Below are 17,301 nucleotides of genomic sequence, written 5' to 3' on the forward strand. Positions count from 1 at the left end.
TGGCTCTGATGCAGCATACAACCTGCAAAGTGACTAGTGGATTGTGTCTTGTTTGTTGTCGTTTTGTTTTTCATTTATTCCAAGTTTTAAGTAAGTCCCAAGTAGGGATGCAGATTTACAGTAATTTCTTTACTCTTACTTTAAATTGATCGTCAGCTGCCTTATATAGACTTCATAAATAAATAGATACTTTATTGATCCCGAGGGAAATTTAGACATCCGGTAGCTGATATGACACATACAAAACACAAAAACAAACATATAAGAGTATAAAAAAGAAAAAACAAGAATATAAACAGAGTATAAACAGAATATATTGATATAAAACACATACAACAATGAATCGACCAAAACTGTTAACTGTCATGCTACAGTATGTGCAAACACTAGTTTAACTGTACGGGGTACGACAGTGTAATGTATTACCAAGATGCTGCAGTCTCACCTGCTGTTTCTGGTCTTTACAAAAGAGAAAAGACAAGTTCCTGTCTAATAATTATAATATGGAATTGAATTTATATTCTCATTGATATTCAGTGAAATAAATGTAAATTATATATAATAAATATTAAGTAAAAGTACTCATTCTTTGCCCTTCAAACAGTTACTTTTATTTTGAAGGCAAACTCACCCCGCTTCTTTCCGGGCACTATTTTATTATGAAGGTAAGACACGGTATTTCCGGTGTGAGCCTGGTTGCCTGGTGTCGAGCTTGACGCAGGCGCAGACGGCAGTACTTAAAACGTGTGAGGGTCTGGTTGAAGCGGAGTGTCGCTGCTCGCACACATCCCGGAGAGAGCCGCTCATTCCCCGCGGCAGCCATCACCCTGAACCCGGTAAGCTAGCTGCTGAGCACCGCTGTGTGCGACTGTAACAGATCAACCAGAACCGGCTTCCTCTCAAACTGGTTTTAGACTAACCGGACCAGTTTCTGCAGGGGCTGTGCTCTAAGTTAGTTGAGCACACAGGTTTTTATGACGCCTAAAACTCTGTGTTATCTTTTATTTTACTGGCCCCACTGTTAATATGTGAGCATTATTATAAAGTTATCGATTCAAATGTCCGATCACTTGAATGCAGCATGCCTCTCTCTAACAAATGTACAGTAGCGTGTAACTGTCTTCCTCCCTCACACATCCTATGGGTTCATACACATCTCACTTGCAAAGCTGTGTTTTGATATCCGGAGAGGAAATAAGTCTTAAAGTTGTCTGGGGCGTTGGCTGTCTGTCTGTCAGTCTCCTGTAAGTGTGTGTGTGTGTGTGAGAGAGAGTGTGTGTGTGTGTGTGTGTGTGTGAGCTACAGTTACATGCTGACTTGTAGAAGCCTGGACTGCTCCTGAAATCTGTTTCCAGTTAGGAAGTCTCCTTTTTTTCGCTCAGTGATGGAGCCACTGAGGCAAAAAACGCATCACAGAGGTCGATTAAAATTCCTGTACTGCTATGTTTCATTGTCCTGTGTGTGTGTGTGTGTGTGTGTGTCCATGTAAGTGATGTATCTGGCTTCAGTTCTGGCTCTGCAGGCAGCTGTGAAGTATAAATTCAGGATCAATACCCGCAACTGACCTCTGTCTCTCTTACACACTACAGCTGCAACAATTAATTGATTAGTTGCCAACTATTTATTATATTAATAATATTTTTTTAAGGTAAAAAAAAAAAAGCCAAAAATTTCCCGAATCCAGCCACTTAAAGGAAAAGTTCACCCAAAAATGAAAATTCAAGTCACAATCTGCTCACCGTTATGCCGAGAAAATTGTGAAAAGCGTTGGATCAGCTCAAAGAAAACAGAAAATATTCACCTTTTTAAAGGAAAATTTACCCAAAATTTAATCTTTAATCTTTATCTAATCACCTCATGCCGATGAAAAGTGGGGTGCAGTTTTGTAGTCAACAAAACATTCCTGGAGCTTCACAGCAAAACAGCGTTGCAGCATTCTCCTAAACAACTGAAGCAGATGGGGACTTGTTTTAAAACATAAAAGCAACCGAAATCAAAACTTAAAATGACATAACTCAATATATCACGGCATAATTCAAGTCTCCCAAACTGATCCCAAATAGATTTTTAAACAAAAAGACGTTATATTTACACCCCTTTCAGACAAAATCGTCAGTGTAGATGCTAAGCTTAAACCGTTAGCACGCACCCCGTCTGAAGTGGGTGCTTGAGCTCTACTGCGCTCCGTTAGTGTAAATAATGTCTTTCAAATCAGTTTGGGATTTTGGGGCTTTTGGAGACTTGGATTACTGTGGACAAGCTGCATGGAGCTGTTTAATGTTTTTATTTATTTTTTCTTGGTTGTTTTCAACCCATCCACCTCAGTTATTTAGGAGAATGCTGCAGTGCTTTTTTTGCTGTGTGAACGAAACTTTGGTTAAACCCTAATCCATCTTACCATCGGCATGTGGGTGAGTAGAGTAAACCTTCAATTTTAAAGGGTGAATATTTTCTGGTTTCTTTACTATACTAAAACAAAACATCTGAGGATGTGACCTTTAGCTTTGGGAAAGACTGAATTTCACAATTTTATAGACTTAACTAATTTATTAGCCAACAATGAAAATAAGCATTAGTTGAAGGTCTAACAGATCACATAGGCCAAAGTGTGTGATTGCAACCTTTAAGAAAAAGGAAGATTTCCTTTTTGTGTCTATTTCTGAAAAAAATTATCAGTAAAATTACCAAAAATCAACGATAAAAGAGGAACGAAACATGTCGGACATTGTGAAATACCTGTAATGCCTTCAGCTGTGTTGCAACTGGGGTAAAATGTCATCTGAGGGCTGAGAGTTGCTGATTTTAACAGTCGATTGGAAGAATTTGCAGGATTTTCTAGCAGCACATGCACAAAGGCACAGACAGTAAGCAGACCAGGACCCACATGTGTAACTGACCCTTGCTGCCTGACACACACACACACACACACACACACTCATACAAAGCAGAAGGCTGTAGAGAGTTTGCAGTCTGATTTGAAGCCGCTGCCTGCATGTTAAAGAAATTACCATGAGCTCATTCCCATAAAATACATCACAGGCTCATAAAACTTTATGCAACTTGTCTGACTTCATGTCGAGTAACTCCCTGTTGTGTTTTGCGTGTTGTGATTTTAATAAGAGAGAATGTGAATGGGGTAGAGGCACTGCGTTTTTCTTTTCATTGATCCCCAATGTTCAACTTTATCAAAGGAGATTTAAGTGGAATTTTACAGCTCTGACAAGGTAAGGTAGGTTTGGATTAAGAAATTTGGTAGTGTGTTATCTATGACCTGCAGCCTTTAATGCCTGTGTGAATCAGCGGTTGTGAAATTGATAGAACAAAAGCTGTATTGTACCGTTTTGCGAAAGAGTAGTAGTTAAAGCTAGATAGCTATATGCTTGGGGCATCTAAGCCCGTAAAGATGTTTACAAGAAAAGGGGCAACAGGAGCCCGACCAATTAAATGGTTAAATGTCACATATATGTTTTAATTGATATTATTGGCTAATATTGGCCAAAAATAGTTGTTTTTTTTTAGATAATAATGCAGAAAATAGAAACTGTCAGTGTTCGATAACCACATTTAAGGGATCATTTCAAGAGACGTCTGTGTATCTGCCAATACATCAAGAATCTACAATCATTAGAATCTTTTAACTGATAATTACCTTATTCTCATGGGTTCCTTACCAGTGGTTAATGCACACCCGAGGGTAAGAAATGTGGAGATGTAGTGAGCAAGATGGATGATTCAACACTCTGTAGTTTTCATAAGATTTGTCGTGTTAAAACTTGTGGACTTTTCCCCTCTTCTCTGAGCCCTTGTGAAACATGTATTGCAAATTGCAGTGGCTCTCTCGTCTCCACTGCGTGGTTTTACCCATGAGTGCGTTGTGCTTGTCTTTCTTCTTCTTTGTTTTAATCGGTGGATTGTAAACCAACTTCAGGGTGCATACTGTCACCTACTGTATCAGTATCAGAGTGTGTGGATGCTGCATTTATTAAGTCAATGAAAGCAATTTGACTTTATCGGCTCCAGCATCACTAGCCAATTATATAAATTCCCCATAGGCCCGATATTTATTGTGCATCCCTAATACTAAGCTAAGCTATATAAACTTTGTGAAGAGACTCACCGATATGACACCACCGTCATCAAACCACCAAATATATTTAGTGAGAATTATGTTTTATCCCTTCTGTAGAGTTAAAGACATTTTTTAAATCTCTGTCAACGTTGTTCTGGAGCCTCGTGGTGGCCCGACATCCTTCAAAGACACTTGACTGTGTTGGTTTTTCCTTTAATTTGGAGCCCATCTGTGGCTACATTCAGCCTTGCGGTCTAACAGTTAAACTAATGATCTAATGTTTGGTGCCCTGAAGGGAAATTTATATATAGGCCTATTATTTTATACGGACGTTGTCATGTTTGCCATTAGTTTAGAAATGGTTCAGTTCAAGTAAGAGTTTGGTGTGGTCATTGTTGGGGTAGGAATCTGGAAAAATGGATAGAAACTGAGATTTTCAAGGATTTTGGTTGGTTGGAGATTTATGGAGGCGATTGGAACAGTGAAGCAAACAACCCCTGACGGCAGCACTGAGGGCTTAAATGTCCCATCTGATCATTTTAGCGTTAAATCTTTCCTGTTAGCGGACCTTCAGTGGTGCTCCAACCGGGCTGGTCTCTCTCTCTCTCTCTCTCTCTCTCTCTCTCTCTCTCTCACACTCACACTCACACTCACACTCACACTCACACTCACACTCACACACACACACAGGGAAAATGTCATAGATATTCATGGTAATGGAAATTAGCCATACATCGCTGCCGCTGAAGGTTTCCAGTTTTGTCAGCTGCTCTGTTCTGAAAGACGTCTCAGTTACTGACTCGAGAACAGAGGGAGGGAGAGGAGAGAACAGCGCAGACAAAGCGAGGACGGTTGACGTAGAGCGAACCGGCAGCTTCTGGTAAAACCATCACGTCTGTCCTGTTGCAGCGGGACATGCTGCGTTTCTTCAACCCCACTCTACAAGACTCGGATCTGTTGTATCGGCTTTATTCCACTGTCTGGAATGTGGCTCACCAGCCAGAGCCAAATAAAACAATTATCTTTCTTTGTAGGCTGATTCGGAGTACAAATGTTTATCTGAACTCGCTGCTCAGTATCAAATACTGATGTGTATTTATGTTTGAGTTAGTATGACTGGAATTGGGGAAGGGAATGCTCCCAGTGTGATGGTGCTGCAGTTGGGCATCTGTACAGTGACTTTAAAATGACTATGTGTAGTGAAAAGGTTTAAAGTCAAGTATTTATTTATTTATTCAATTATACAGCCCAATATGATGAATCACAAATCTGCCTTAAGGGCCTTATGATCCGGATAAGAAAAAACTTGCATGGAAGAGACCTTAGTGACCAGGTTTACATGCGGAAAATAGTGCAGCCTTGGTCCTTATTCCCAAAAAGACAATATTCCTACTAAGCTGTTTAATGAAAGTGACTATTCGTCTCTTATTTCAGTTTAAATTCAGCCCTGTGTACTCGATAAAGGTGCCCCAACATGTCGTTTATCACGTTAAAAAACAGAAAAGTGGAACAGCTGGAGCTACTTGTGCCATTTGGGAGCTTTAGATTAGATTTTCTACATTTCTAAACTGACAGACTTGTTCAACCTTGCGAACCAAGCCTCCCCTCTTTCACTGCTTCAGCCACCTTCTTGAAAAGGTTGGCCTTGCGATCTTTTGCGCATATCCAAAAACATGTCAATGTCAAAGTCTTTCATTATATTTTAAAGTAGGTGTTTCTCCTTCAGACCAGAAATGTGGCCTTTTTGGGTGGCATGTATCTCTACCCCAGCCTTGCAAACTGTTGGCTTGTTTGATTGTGTACAGTGGATCCATGACAACGAACAGAGCTCAAGTGTGTCGGTAACAGCCCCAACTGAGAAGCTCATTCAGGATGCGCTGTATCCATGGAAAGAATGATCCGAAAAAGCGAATATTGGCATATCACGTGTCTTAATGGGAAAATGCCTCATTCTGCATGAGGCCTAATTCAGAATATCCAATTGGAATATGGTGTTATCGTGACTCGTATCAAATGTGGAATAATTGCGGTATATCAGTGTACATGTAAACAGACAGTTATTAGTAAGAGCAACAGAGGAGGGATCCCTCTACCAGGACAGACAGAATAGACCGACATGGTAAAATTACAGTGTGGACAATCAAGATGACAAAATTATAGATGGATAAAGAGACAGATATTTCTCTCAGGAGTTGGTGGAGACCAAAACAGAGCTAAAAGAACGGTGAATAATCATCAGGTGGACAGACACGACTCCAAGTTACTCTACTGTTGTTCTGTGTCTTCTAAATAAGCGACTGTTTGACAAGCAAATGAATTAATGGAGGTTTTAGTATGCAGGTTTTCTGTTAACTTTCCCAAGAATATTTGAGAAGCCCGATCTTACTCCTGTCAGTATATAGTAGTCTAGACACAGCCAGCTAGTTTGTGGACAATGCAGCCTGTTTATTAAGGCAGCCTCTTACTCACAGGGTGTTGGAATTACAATGCATTCTGGTATTTTGTTGGTTCAGACATCTTGGTGCAGCTCCTCTTCAACAATGGATTTCTTCTAGGTTGATAGCTGAACCTCTGAATCTCTTGTCGCTTCATTCTGAAAGACAAAAACATTTGAAATTTACTTTGGACAGCTATTTCGTGTCCTTTTAAATGAATTTTAAGATGCACAATGCTTAATCTTAGAATTATGTTATTTAATTTAAAGTTAAAACAATTTGATGAGTCAAAAGAAAGCAAATCAATCTGCATTCAATTTGCTGTTATTTTTCATGCAAAAATGCCAAAATCCACAGGACCAACAACAAGTCGTCAATATGACCGGATTTATTGTGATTTTCATCTTTTTTAGTACATTTTGTCGCTGACGTGTGTTGAGCGAGACGATGCAGTTCACTGAGAGGTTTCACCCAAAACTAGATGATATTTGACTTTATTTACAACAAACTGCGACTTTCTTGACCTGGAAAATTATCTTTCAAATTGACAAACATCATATGTGTGGTTCTTTTAAGCAGGATCAAAAAACTAGGTTTTTCTAAAATAAGGTCACATGGGTCCACCGGAAAGGGCGTGACTTGGGCACGCTATACAATATCCACATTATAACCCCAATAGGAGGAAATGTAGGTTAGCAGGCAAATTGAACAAGACATTTTTTGGCATCAACTCAGCTCAGGATTAAGATGAACATAAGGTGAACTTCTTTTACATTCAGAGTTTCAACGCTCATCTATTTTTAAACTGCCAGGATATCTCATTAAGAGACATTTTGGACTGGCTGCCATACCAAGTCAATGATTAAAGAGCGAGGGTGTTTTCAAAGTCTGCATGCAAGTAGAGGTCAACACCTGCAGCACACATTGAATGTAACACGAGTTCAGCCAGGGTTTATAGTCTGTGAATCTGGAGGTTTTAATGAGATGGTAATGTAAACACAGTGAGTGATAGCCACTACATTAGAGAATAAGGTGTGTGTGTGTGTGTGTGTGTGTGTGTGGCCGTACTGTGCCAACTCCACCGTTCTGACGGAGACTTCCTGTTTCTCAGTTTTCCACCACATTCTTCAGCGATAAGCTAATGCCAACACACACACACAGACACACACACACAGATGGTGGGTACATGCAGTTGCTCTATAAAACAATATACACTATTTTTAGTTTGCCTGGTCGTGTTTGTTCCAGGCTGTTTTCCTCCGTTTCTTTATTTTGCCGTCTCCGTCTCCTGTGTTTTTAACATGTGCGTGATTTTGCTCTCGTCCACATTACATGATGTCACCTCTCCCTGTTTTATTTTTACACCACAGATCTACTGCAGAGTAGCAGGATGGGGTTTCTGAGAAAGAGAGCTGAGCTGTAATTGTAACAGTCGAGTGGCTGAAACTTTAGATGCATCCTGGATACAAAGGCAACAAGTTTCGTCTTTGTATCCAGACTTATTCTTCAGTGTCGTAGACCTCCATTCTTGTTAAAAAACTATTAAATAGTTGCCAACAAATGCACAATTTTCTCCTGTTTGAGTTGATTTGTTGACAGTAAGGAAAATGTAGAATAACTCCAGTGTTATCCTTTACCCATAACCACTACATGGCCTTACCCCAACCCTTGGGTGAACCAAAAACCAAGTCTTAACGATAAAATGTTTACTCTCAGGGCCCGAGGTTTTTGAGTGACTTTCCTGAACAGATTCACGTCGCCACAATGTGATTAACAGAAAATACACACACAGAGTTATCCTTGGCTGCAGCGCTGCCTCCAGCTTCGACTGCGTGACACAACTCAATTTCACATTTCACTGTTTCCATGGCAGTCAAACAAAGAATTTTGTATTGGCAGCTTGGCTACGAGAAAAAATGATGTATACGTGCTGTCGTGCCATGACACAGCGAGAACATTTATGGCAAGAAAAAAAAAACAAGCTGCAACACTGTCCTCAGAGCCGCCTGACGTCAATGTATAATTTATTTTTGTGCAACCTGTGTGGACACTGGCTCGCTTCCTGTCAGCCATTGTGTGCCTCCGATCAGATAACATTTTCTAGATGCTGGTAGACAAGCATTATAATTGCCTGCTCTAAAGGCCTACACAGCAGTTCATGAAGGTGTGGACTACTACAGTCTGCCAGTGGAGGGGAAAACAAGAATAGACAGGAACAGAAAGCACAGAAAATCATCACTATCTTACTCACTATCTTATGGAGAAACAGGAAGTAAAATACAAACAGGCGTTGGCTTTGGCCGGCTTGACTTGTAGTGCTGGATGGATGAGTAGCCTCGCCCAGTCAACAAATAAAGCAGCTGCTGGTTTTTCCATTAATAAGTGATGAATTAGCAGGTCACTGAAAGGAAGATGTATGTCCACTCCACATGATGTCGGTGTCAGTTTGTAGCTGTATTGTCTGGTTGAGGAGACAAGACCACAAAAGAAGTTATTTAATCAGCTTTATTAACAGCAGCACCTTTAACCTCAGACACAGCAGGCTCTGAGTAACATACTAAAATATGTGAAAATGACTTAAGGTGGACTGTTGAAATATTTTACTTCCTGTATGTTGTGCTATCAGCTACTGGTATGATTGATTTCCTTCTATATTAAAATGTTGGTTTCAATTATTTCAAATCGTTAAATTGAAAGAGTTAATTATCAGTTTTTACCATTCTCTCAGGGGAAAAAAATCGATGTTTTAAACATGGGCTGTATGAAATAGTGGACGTTGCCACTGTGATGTCACTCATTGGTTTGTGGACTACCATTTTGAAGCCTTGAGTTTGGCTTGACAGCGGTTACCATCTTAGTTGTTTGGAGCCAGAAGTGACATCGCTCCATTGCATCACCTCTATCCTGGGTTAGCCGGTTGCCGTAGTAGCGACTTTAAACATACCTTAATACATCATCCGTTTACTTCAAGCAGGACCATAATTTGCTGTATTACCAATAATCATGCTGTATTAAAGAAGACTTGAAACTAGTGACTGAGACCATACAGTCAGTAGGAAAACTGGTTACAGAGGCAATAAATCAAGTGAGAAGTAATTTGCTCATAAGCTTACATGCAATCAGACTTCTTTTTGAAACCAGTGGCAATTTGGGATCTGCTTCACTTTTCAGACCTGGAAGCTTTGTTTGCTATTTGTTATACCGTCTTTAGTTTTAAAATAAGTATTTTAAGCCAGATGCCTTTTAAAAAAGTTAAGTTTTCTGTTGCTGGAAGACAAAGTTCAAAGCAATTTACAGCAAATACTGTCATCTGTTCGTGAGTAAGGGTCAGCATATACATCTGCAGGCAGAGAATGAAGAGAAAAATGTGAAGAAAACCCAAAATAGCCACCGAGTCATAATTCAAAAACACATTGTTTAACTACAGACTGTTTGGGCTGCAGATGATATTTTTGGCTATACTAGAAGGGGCTTCAGGAATGACAACATCTGTCAATCAACCTAATTGGAGAAGACTGAAATATCTCAACTATAAGTTAGACTGTCATAACATTTTCGGCTGATATTTGCAGTACGATCCCGGGAAGATGAATCCTACCAACTTTGCTGAGGCCCTTACTCTTCCTGTAGCGCCGACATGAGGTTCACACATGTGGTTTTGAGACAAATGCCCTAAACAGTTGCATTAAATTTGATACACACATCCAATGAATTGTAATAACTCCTCAGACTTTCATCCAGCGCCACCATCTGGTCATAATTTCAGTTTGTGCAATATTTCACGACGGGCAAAACTACTTATCAGTGTGCTAGTTTGCTAAACTAAAAGATAGTGAACAAGGTAAATAGTATTCCTGCTTGGTAGCAGCATGTTAGCAATGCCATTTGTCAGCATGGTATTAGCACGTACGTTAGCATGGTGACGTTAGCGTTTAGCAGCCACACACAGCAACGTGGCCTGGCTTTCGTCCAGAACTGTATTTATTTCAAAACCAACACAATTTTAGTTCTTCTTTTTGAATGAAAAAAGGACCCCTTAAAGAAGAAGAAGAAATTCAAACCCAGAATTTTAATATTTACAATGTTGATGAGATAATAAAACAAACTCAGAAATATTTATATTTTCCATAACTGAATAAACAAGCTGTTCTCAGAGGAAACTAAGAACACTGTTTTAAGCTAGAAAGGTGGCAGGGTCCGCCAAATATAAACAAAGTTAAACAGTATGAAAGTTTGTTGTTCTTTAGGGTCAGTTTGTTTATTCAGTTTATTCAGTCATGAAAACAAAGAGAGTTTTATTTAGGCCTAAAAAAATGTCCATGAAGATCTTTCTCTTCTGATTACATTTTTTTCCCAAAAAACTACATAGTGCACCTTTAGATGAATGTTGGCGTGTCCTACAGTGTGTTGTATAAGAGCTGTTAGAGACCAAAAAAGGAGAGACTAGTAGGACAAATATGAAGGTCAAGTCTTGAATCTCAAAAAACACTAATCTATTTTCAACCCAAAACCGTTACATAATGATTTCCACATTCAAAAAGGGAGTGTTAATGGTAGGATTTTAAAAACTGGGCTACCTCTGTCCACCTGTGACTGATAAAGACAGCCATCACCGTTAAAAACCCCACATCTGTGGACCCTTTGCTAAAATAAAGGAATCCTTGATCCGTCTGTGATTTTTGCTCAGAGTTTGAGGAGAATCACAACAAGAAGGAGGATTTGAATGTTTGTGAATGCAGCCAAAACTTGTGGTAACATCGGTCCTGTGCCAAAACCAGAACTTCCTCATGAATCTGTGCTGACATGCTGCTCCAACCGGGATGGTGAACGCTATAGTTTGAGGTTTCGGTGGTCTGCTAGGGAGTGGTCCATGTAAGAGGTGGAGTGTGTGCGTGTGTGTGTGTGTGTGTGTGTGTGTGTGGAGGTTCTGTCAAAGACTTGTCAACCTTCCAGATCTCACCACAGTAGTCATACCAGGCATTCCTTCATGTGTTCACCTTACACACACGCACACGGGCACACACACACACACACACACACACACACACACACACACACACACACACACACACACACACACACACACACACACACACGGCTCTCTCACAGCACTTTTGGAGAATTCCTCGCGGTCGGCCAGCATGAACTTGATGTGGGAAATAACCCGGTGAACAGACTTGTATTCCTCGACATTTCTATGTTTGTGTCGTTGTGATTTTGCCATCGTGTTGTTTATTATTGACCCTCTGAAATCCTGACCCTGTAATCACGGCTCTGTGATGGAGTTATGATGAACAACATGGTGATTTTGGGTCTATGTTTAGGAGGTTTGTGTGCGTTTTTTTTCTTTTAGGGAGAGCGATTTTTGGACTGTTGTGTGAGAACTCAGTTTCATAAGGATGCTTACGACATCCTTACGGTAATTAGTCTCAGTCTTTCATCCAGTTTTGGAACTTTTTAATATAACCTGAAGGTTGACAGTAAGAAGTATTCAGATTATTTACTTAAGTAAAACTACCACAATGTAAAAACTCCATTATAAGTACAAATCCTGCATTCAAGCTACTGAAGACAGATAAGCATAATTTAATCAATGGAAAATAAAAATGTTCATCACGCAGAAAAATGGCCCATGGTAGTGTGATATTATTGTATATTATATTATGGAAATGTTAATAGTGAGACATTTATTTGCAAGCAGCATTTTACCCTAGTAGTTTGTTGAGGTGGAGCATATTTTAACAACTTTTTACACTGATGGGTAGTTAAATTTAGAGCAACGGCAACATATTTTATGAGCTTTTTGTTTGATTAGCATGAAACTTTAATTTGTAACATTAACTATAAGTTATAAAATAAAATAAATGGAGTGAAGTAAAAAAAAAATCTCTGAAATAGTAGTGGGTAGAACTATAAATGAAATAGCATAAAATGAAAATACTGAACTAAACTACAAGTACAAGAAATCTGTACTTAAGTGTAGTACTTGAGTAAATGTTGATTAAATCTCACTATTACACTTTCTGTACTGAACCTGATTATCTTCTGACTGAGTGTATTACATTTTAGTTTTTAGGGATTTTTAAAAAAACAAACAAACAAAAAAAACACCTAGATGTTTTAGGAACATCTGGTTGAATTGATTTTGCTGTAAAAAAACAAAACAAAACCCCAAAACACTGAAAATTACCGTAAAATAGGTTCTTGACCTGCTGATTAAGAACCCTGAAACAATAAATCACTTGATGGTTAAACTCCACACTGCATGTTGTGCAAACTGTATTTTATTTCCCAATAAAATAGATTTGGCAGGGATGTGTATGTGAAAATGCCAGAATCTGATTCAAAAACAGGAAATAAGATTTTAAATTCCCTCATCAGAGTGATCACGATCCATACTTGTGTCATTAGTCATTTGTCTGCCTATGATACCAGCTTCATTGTCCAAGTTATCAGTTGTATGAGCTGTTTTGTCAGGCAGAGATAAGATGTATGAGTGAGGACGTGAATGTTATGCACATATGCAAACACACAGAAACAGATACGTGCACCTGGTTGCTAGGTTCTCTCACAAAACAAATATTTAAAACTCAAGAGCAGGGAATCTTATCAGCGAAATGCAGCAGTAAATATTAAATAATATTTTTAATTTCGCTTGAGTCCCACACGTAGTGGGACAACAGCACCTCTATGTGGTGGTTTCAGCTAAACTTTTCAAAACCTCAAGAGCAGCTGATGAGTGTTACAAACAACTCTAAAGTGCACCAAACAATACAGTGACATTTAAACAAAGTGGTAAAAGGACCAAACCCTAATTGTTCACTATTTGTGCAGCAACCAACAGTGCCCCTGTGTGGTGTTATCAGTAGTTTTCTGTGTTGGAAGAAAGATATAAAATTCATATATCACATTGCACTAACCCTTTTGTGTGTACTTTTTCTTTTCTTTCATACTGTATATTGCATTTTTTGGTCATTGATGTTAGTTTATTTATGTCAAGCACAATATCAGGGGAGGCACAATGCATTTAACTGCACAATGTATAAATAAACACAGTATTGTAAAATCAGCATTGTTTTTAACATGATTCCTACATGATGAGCTGGATTTTTACCCTTTCTCTCCATCTTGCTTTATTAGTTGCAGTTCTGAGTCTCCCTCGGTGTGACGATGGCAGACAGCTCACACTGTTTCTACTGTCGGGAGGACCTCGGGGGAAAGAGGTTCGTCCGCAATGAAGGCAAGCCGGTGTGCGTCCGCTGCCACACCAAGTTCTGCGCCAACACCTGCGCCGAGTGTCATCGACCCATCCCTGTGGAATCAAAGGTGCGCTTTATCATGCATGTACTTGTTATCAGGTCTGTGTTGCCCGCATTTATTCGCCCCCACATACCTCTCATCAAACTCTCCCCTCCTTCCTCCATCAGGAGCTCAGCCATAAGGGCCGGTACTGGCACGAGGAGTGTTTCCGTTGTGCAAAGTGCTACAAGCCTCTGGCCAAGGAGCCCTTCAGCACCAAGGATGATCGCATCATGTGTGGGAAGTGCTGCTCCAAAGAGGACGCTCCACGCTGCCACGGCTGCTATAAACCCATACTGGCTGGTAAGACAACCAACTTTAAACCCTACAGAAGACTTAATAAAACTAATAAACTAATTTAATTAAAGAAATGTGCAGATTTAGGGTTGGAACTAAAAATAGAGAAAAAAATGAGAGATTCAACTTGCCTTCATTACCTGTTTTTCTGACCTAATAAATCTCCCCATCTGTCATCTTCTGCAGGCACAGAGAGTGTGGAGTACAAAGGCAACTCGTGGCACGATGAGTGTTTCACCTGTTACAACTGTAAGCGACCAATAGGATCGCAGAGTTTCCTCTCCAAAGGAACGGATGTGTACTGCAGCCCCTGCTATGACAAGAAGTTTGCCAAACACTGCGTCAGCTGCAAAAAGGTTTGCTTTTTTCTTTTCAAAACAAGAACAGACCGACTTTCCTTATTCTTCCTAAAAGCAAGAGTTGAACATGAACACCCTGAGCAGGATATGATAAACGTTTTCAAGGTCGTCGTTTTTAACTAGAGACTGGAATGGAGAGGTAAAGGGAGGTTAAAATTTAAAAGTGGTACCAACATCATGAACTCGCGTATGAAGATCCCTGTATTGTTTTGTTGCATTGAAAGCACAAAATTGTATCAATAAAACAAAAAGGACTTTAACATAAATGCTGTGGTAATACTGCTGTTCTTCTCCTCCATCTATCTCCAGCCTATAACCTCTGGAGGAGTGAACTACCAGGATCAGCCGTGGCACAGCCACTGTTTCGTGTGCAGCTCCTGCTCAAAGCCCCTGGCAGGGACGAGTTTCACCAACCACCAGGACCAGGCCTTCTGCGTCGACTGCTACAAGAGCTCTGTGGCGAAGAAATGCAGCGGCTGCCAAAACCCCATCACAGGTTGCTTGAAATACAAACTGAGAATTATGTTGTTCTAAAATACAGATGAAAAAAACGTAAAGTAAAGTAAATAGGATATAGTCGAATGATATTTTCTGACTTTCTTAGTTCAGCACAATTTCACCTGAATGGAAATACCGAGCCAGTGTGTGCTGATGCTTTTCGTACTGTTTCAGGATTAAAGTCCAAGGTTTGAAAGGCATTTCTAGGTCATAAAGTCGGTCTCTACCTCTCCTCTCTTCTCAGGTTTTGGTAAAGGAGTGAACGTGGTGAACTACGAGGGCAGCTCCTGGCATGAATACTGCTTCAACTGTAAGAGATGCTCCCTCAGTCTGGCCAACAAGCGTTTCGTAACCAAGGGCAAAGACATCCTCTGCAGCACCTGTAGCGACAAGTAGAGATGGAGCACCTGCACACTGTCTAACAGCAGTTTATACAGTATCGTCATTATTTTTGTCTGTTTTATTTTTACATAAAGGAAAAAGGCATTCAATATTTTGTTTGATATTTGGGCGATTACCCACAAAGTGATGGGAACATTGGGACCAGAATGTTGTTCATTGTTGATGTTTGCTCTGACGCTGTGTGCTAACATACAAAGTGCTGAGTGAAGGTAATGAAATCAGTTAGAAGTGAGATGCTCAAAAGATAAATGGTATGTAGCCAAGTCTGGCAGTTTCCTGTGTCACACAATATGATACAAACACATATCAGAACAATGTACGTGTTTTACAAAGTAATGTTTTGAACCACTTCTTCTCCTGTTTACATGTAAACATCTAAAGCAAATGAGCAGCAGATTAATTATTATTCTTATTATTATTATTTTTAATAATTATTATTAGCATAACTTACCCTCATGGAAGACAACAGCAACAGATTTTTTTTAAATGAGCTGATGGTTGTAAGATTCATCACTTTCATTCAACACAGCGTATGCTAAAGTGTTAGCATAAAGCTAGAGGGCAGCCTGTACTTTTCAGTTAAAAATCAGTGCTTGTATGTTGTAATTACGTGACAGAAATTAGAAATTAATACATGAATTGGGGTTTTTTTGATTGTATTTTTTTTAGCACAAATATAATACCATTAATGCCTTGTTTTTCTGTGTTTTGTGTTTTTATAACCAAAATGATATCTATATTTGTAATTGCTAACTGCCAAAGGATTACTATTATTTTTATTATATGTTTCAAGTAAATAAACTTTTATGCACTTTTCTTAATCATTTTCCCGCCAAAAAAAGAGGAAATATAAATATTAAATTGGAATTTATACAAACCGTATGCCTTGGTGTGTTTTTAAAGTGAAATAAACTTTCTACAAAACTGAGCATTGCATTTGTTTTTATTCATTTCATGTTGCTTTTAAACACGAGATGCAATTTGTCATTATTACCATGTAGATAAGGGTTTAACAATGAATGTCTGGTGGGGGATGGACCCTGGAACTCAACAGGTTCTTCTATATGTAGGAAGAAAATGATTGTCTTGCTCAAGTAACTGGAAAAGTCGATGGCAATTCTTAACGTTACTTGTTTAACACAGTAAACGACCTATTAAAGGTCACTATAGTATTTTTATATGAGCTTTATAGAGTAATAAAAAAAGCATACGCTGCTTAGCTTCACATGTGCGGGCAGAGTGTTTAGAAGAAGCAGCGCTTGTTTGTCACAACCAATCATGTCTTTGTGTGGGAGTCAACAGGTAAGATGACATGTACACACACATTGTCTCTCCCTCCTCTCTCTCTCCGGCACACAGGCCCAGACACACATAATTAAACGAGTCGACCAATCACAGCAACGACACACTGGTCTCCGCTCCACAGACAGTCAAACTATCTTTGTTTGCAGAGAAGTGTTTGTGGTTCATCTTATGATCCGACTCAGGTTGTTGTTTGAAACCAATGAGGCACTTTGAGGTTCCGTGCAGTAACAAGTATCGCTGCTTCTGTGAGTTTGGACCAGGATTTACTTTTAGAGATCTCTTTTGCTTTTAGGATTTTATTTATGCAGGTAAGTGGTTCTTCAATTTTTTCAAGGCTTGAAAGGTGTATTTCAATAAATCTTGGCATTGTGCTTTAAAATCAGCATTACAGAACATTTACATGATTAAATGATCCTCATTTTTAAACAGAGACAAAATGATGAGGCCTTTCTTATTAACATCTACAGTTTCTTGTTTTAGTTAGAGCACAAATGTTCTTCAAAATGAAAAATACTAAAATGGAAATAAACTTCTGTTTCTGTGATTAAAACCTGAAAATCCTACATTTCAGATGAATAAAAAGAATTTAATGGAATGAGAATATTGCTTTTTTCACATAAAGTCTTCGTAGAAGTTG

At 39.2% G+C, this 17,301-nt stretch overlaps 1 protein-coding gene across 1 annotated transcript; it reads left to right on the plus strand.

Moving 5' to 3' along the window:
* Positions 1-732: 732 nt before the first annotated feature.
* Positions 733-16,287, plus strand: LOC141007760 (four and a half LIM domains protein 1-like). Its single transcript, XM_073480164.1, has 6 exons — positions 733-836; positions 13,645-13,830; positions 13,932-14,106; positions 14,287-14,456; positions 14,769-14,955; positions 15,202-16,287. Exons 2-6 carry the CDS (start codon positions 13,675-13,677, stop codon positions 15,351-15,353), a joined length of 840 nt encoding a protein of 279 aa, XP_073336265.1. The 5' UTR covers positions 733-836; positions 13,645-13,674; the 3' UTR covers positions 15,354-16,287.
* Positions 16,288-17,301: the final 1,014 nt, after the last annotated feature.

This window comes from Pagrus major, chromosome 13, assembly GCF_040436345.1.
Source record: "Pagrus major chromosome 13, Pma_NU_1.0".
Taxonomy (NCBI): domain Eukaryota; kingdom Metazoa; phylum Chordata; class Actinopteri; order Spariformes; family Sparidae; genus Pagrus; species Pagrus major.

What these genes read in the sequence shown, in the direction of transcription:
- LOC141007760 (XM_073480164.1), top strand. Translation starts at nt 13,675, where the DNA reads ATGGCAGACAGCTCACACTGTTTCTACTGTCGGGAGGACCTCGGGGGA. An exon ending in CTATAAACCCATACTGGCTG is followed by an intron (nt 14,107 to 14,286) that starts GTAAGACAACCA and finishes CATCTTCTGCAG; the next exon opens with GCACAGAGAGTGTGGAGTAC. An exon ending in CTGCCAAAACCCCATCACAG is followed by an intron (nt 14,956 to 15,201) that starts GTTGCTTGAAAT and finishes CTCTCTTCTCAG; the next exon opens with GTTTTGGTAAAGGAGTGAAC.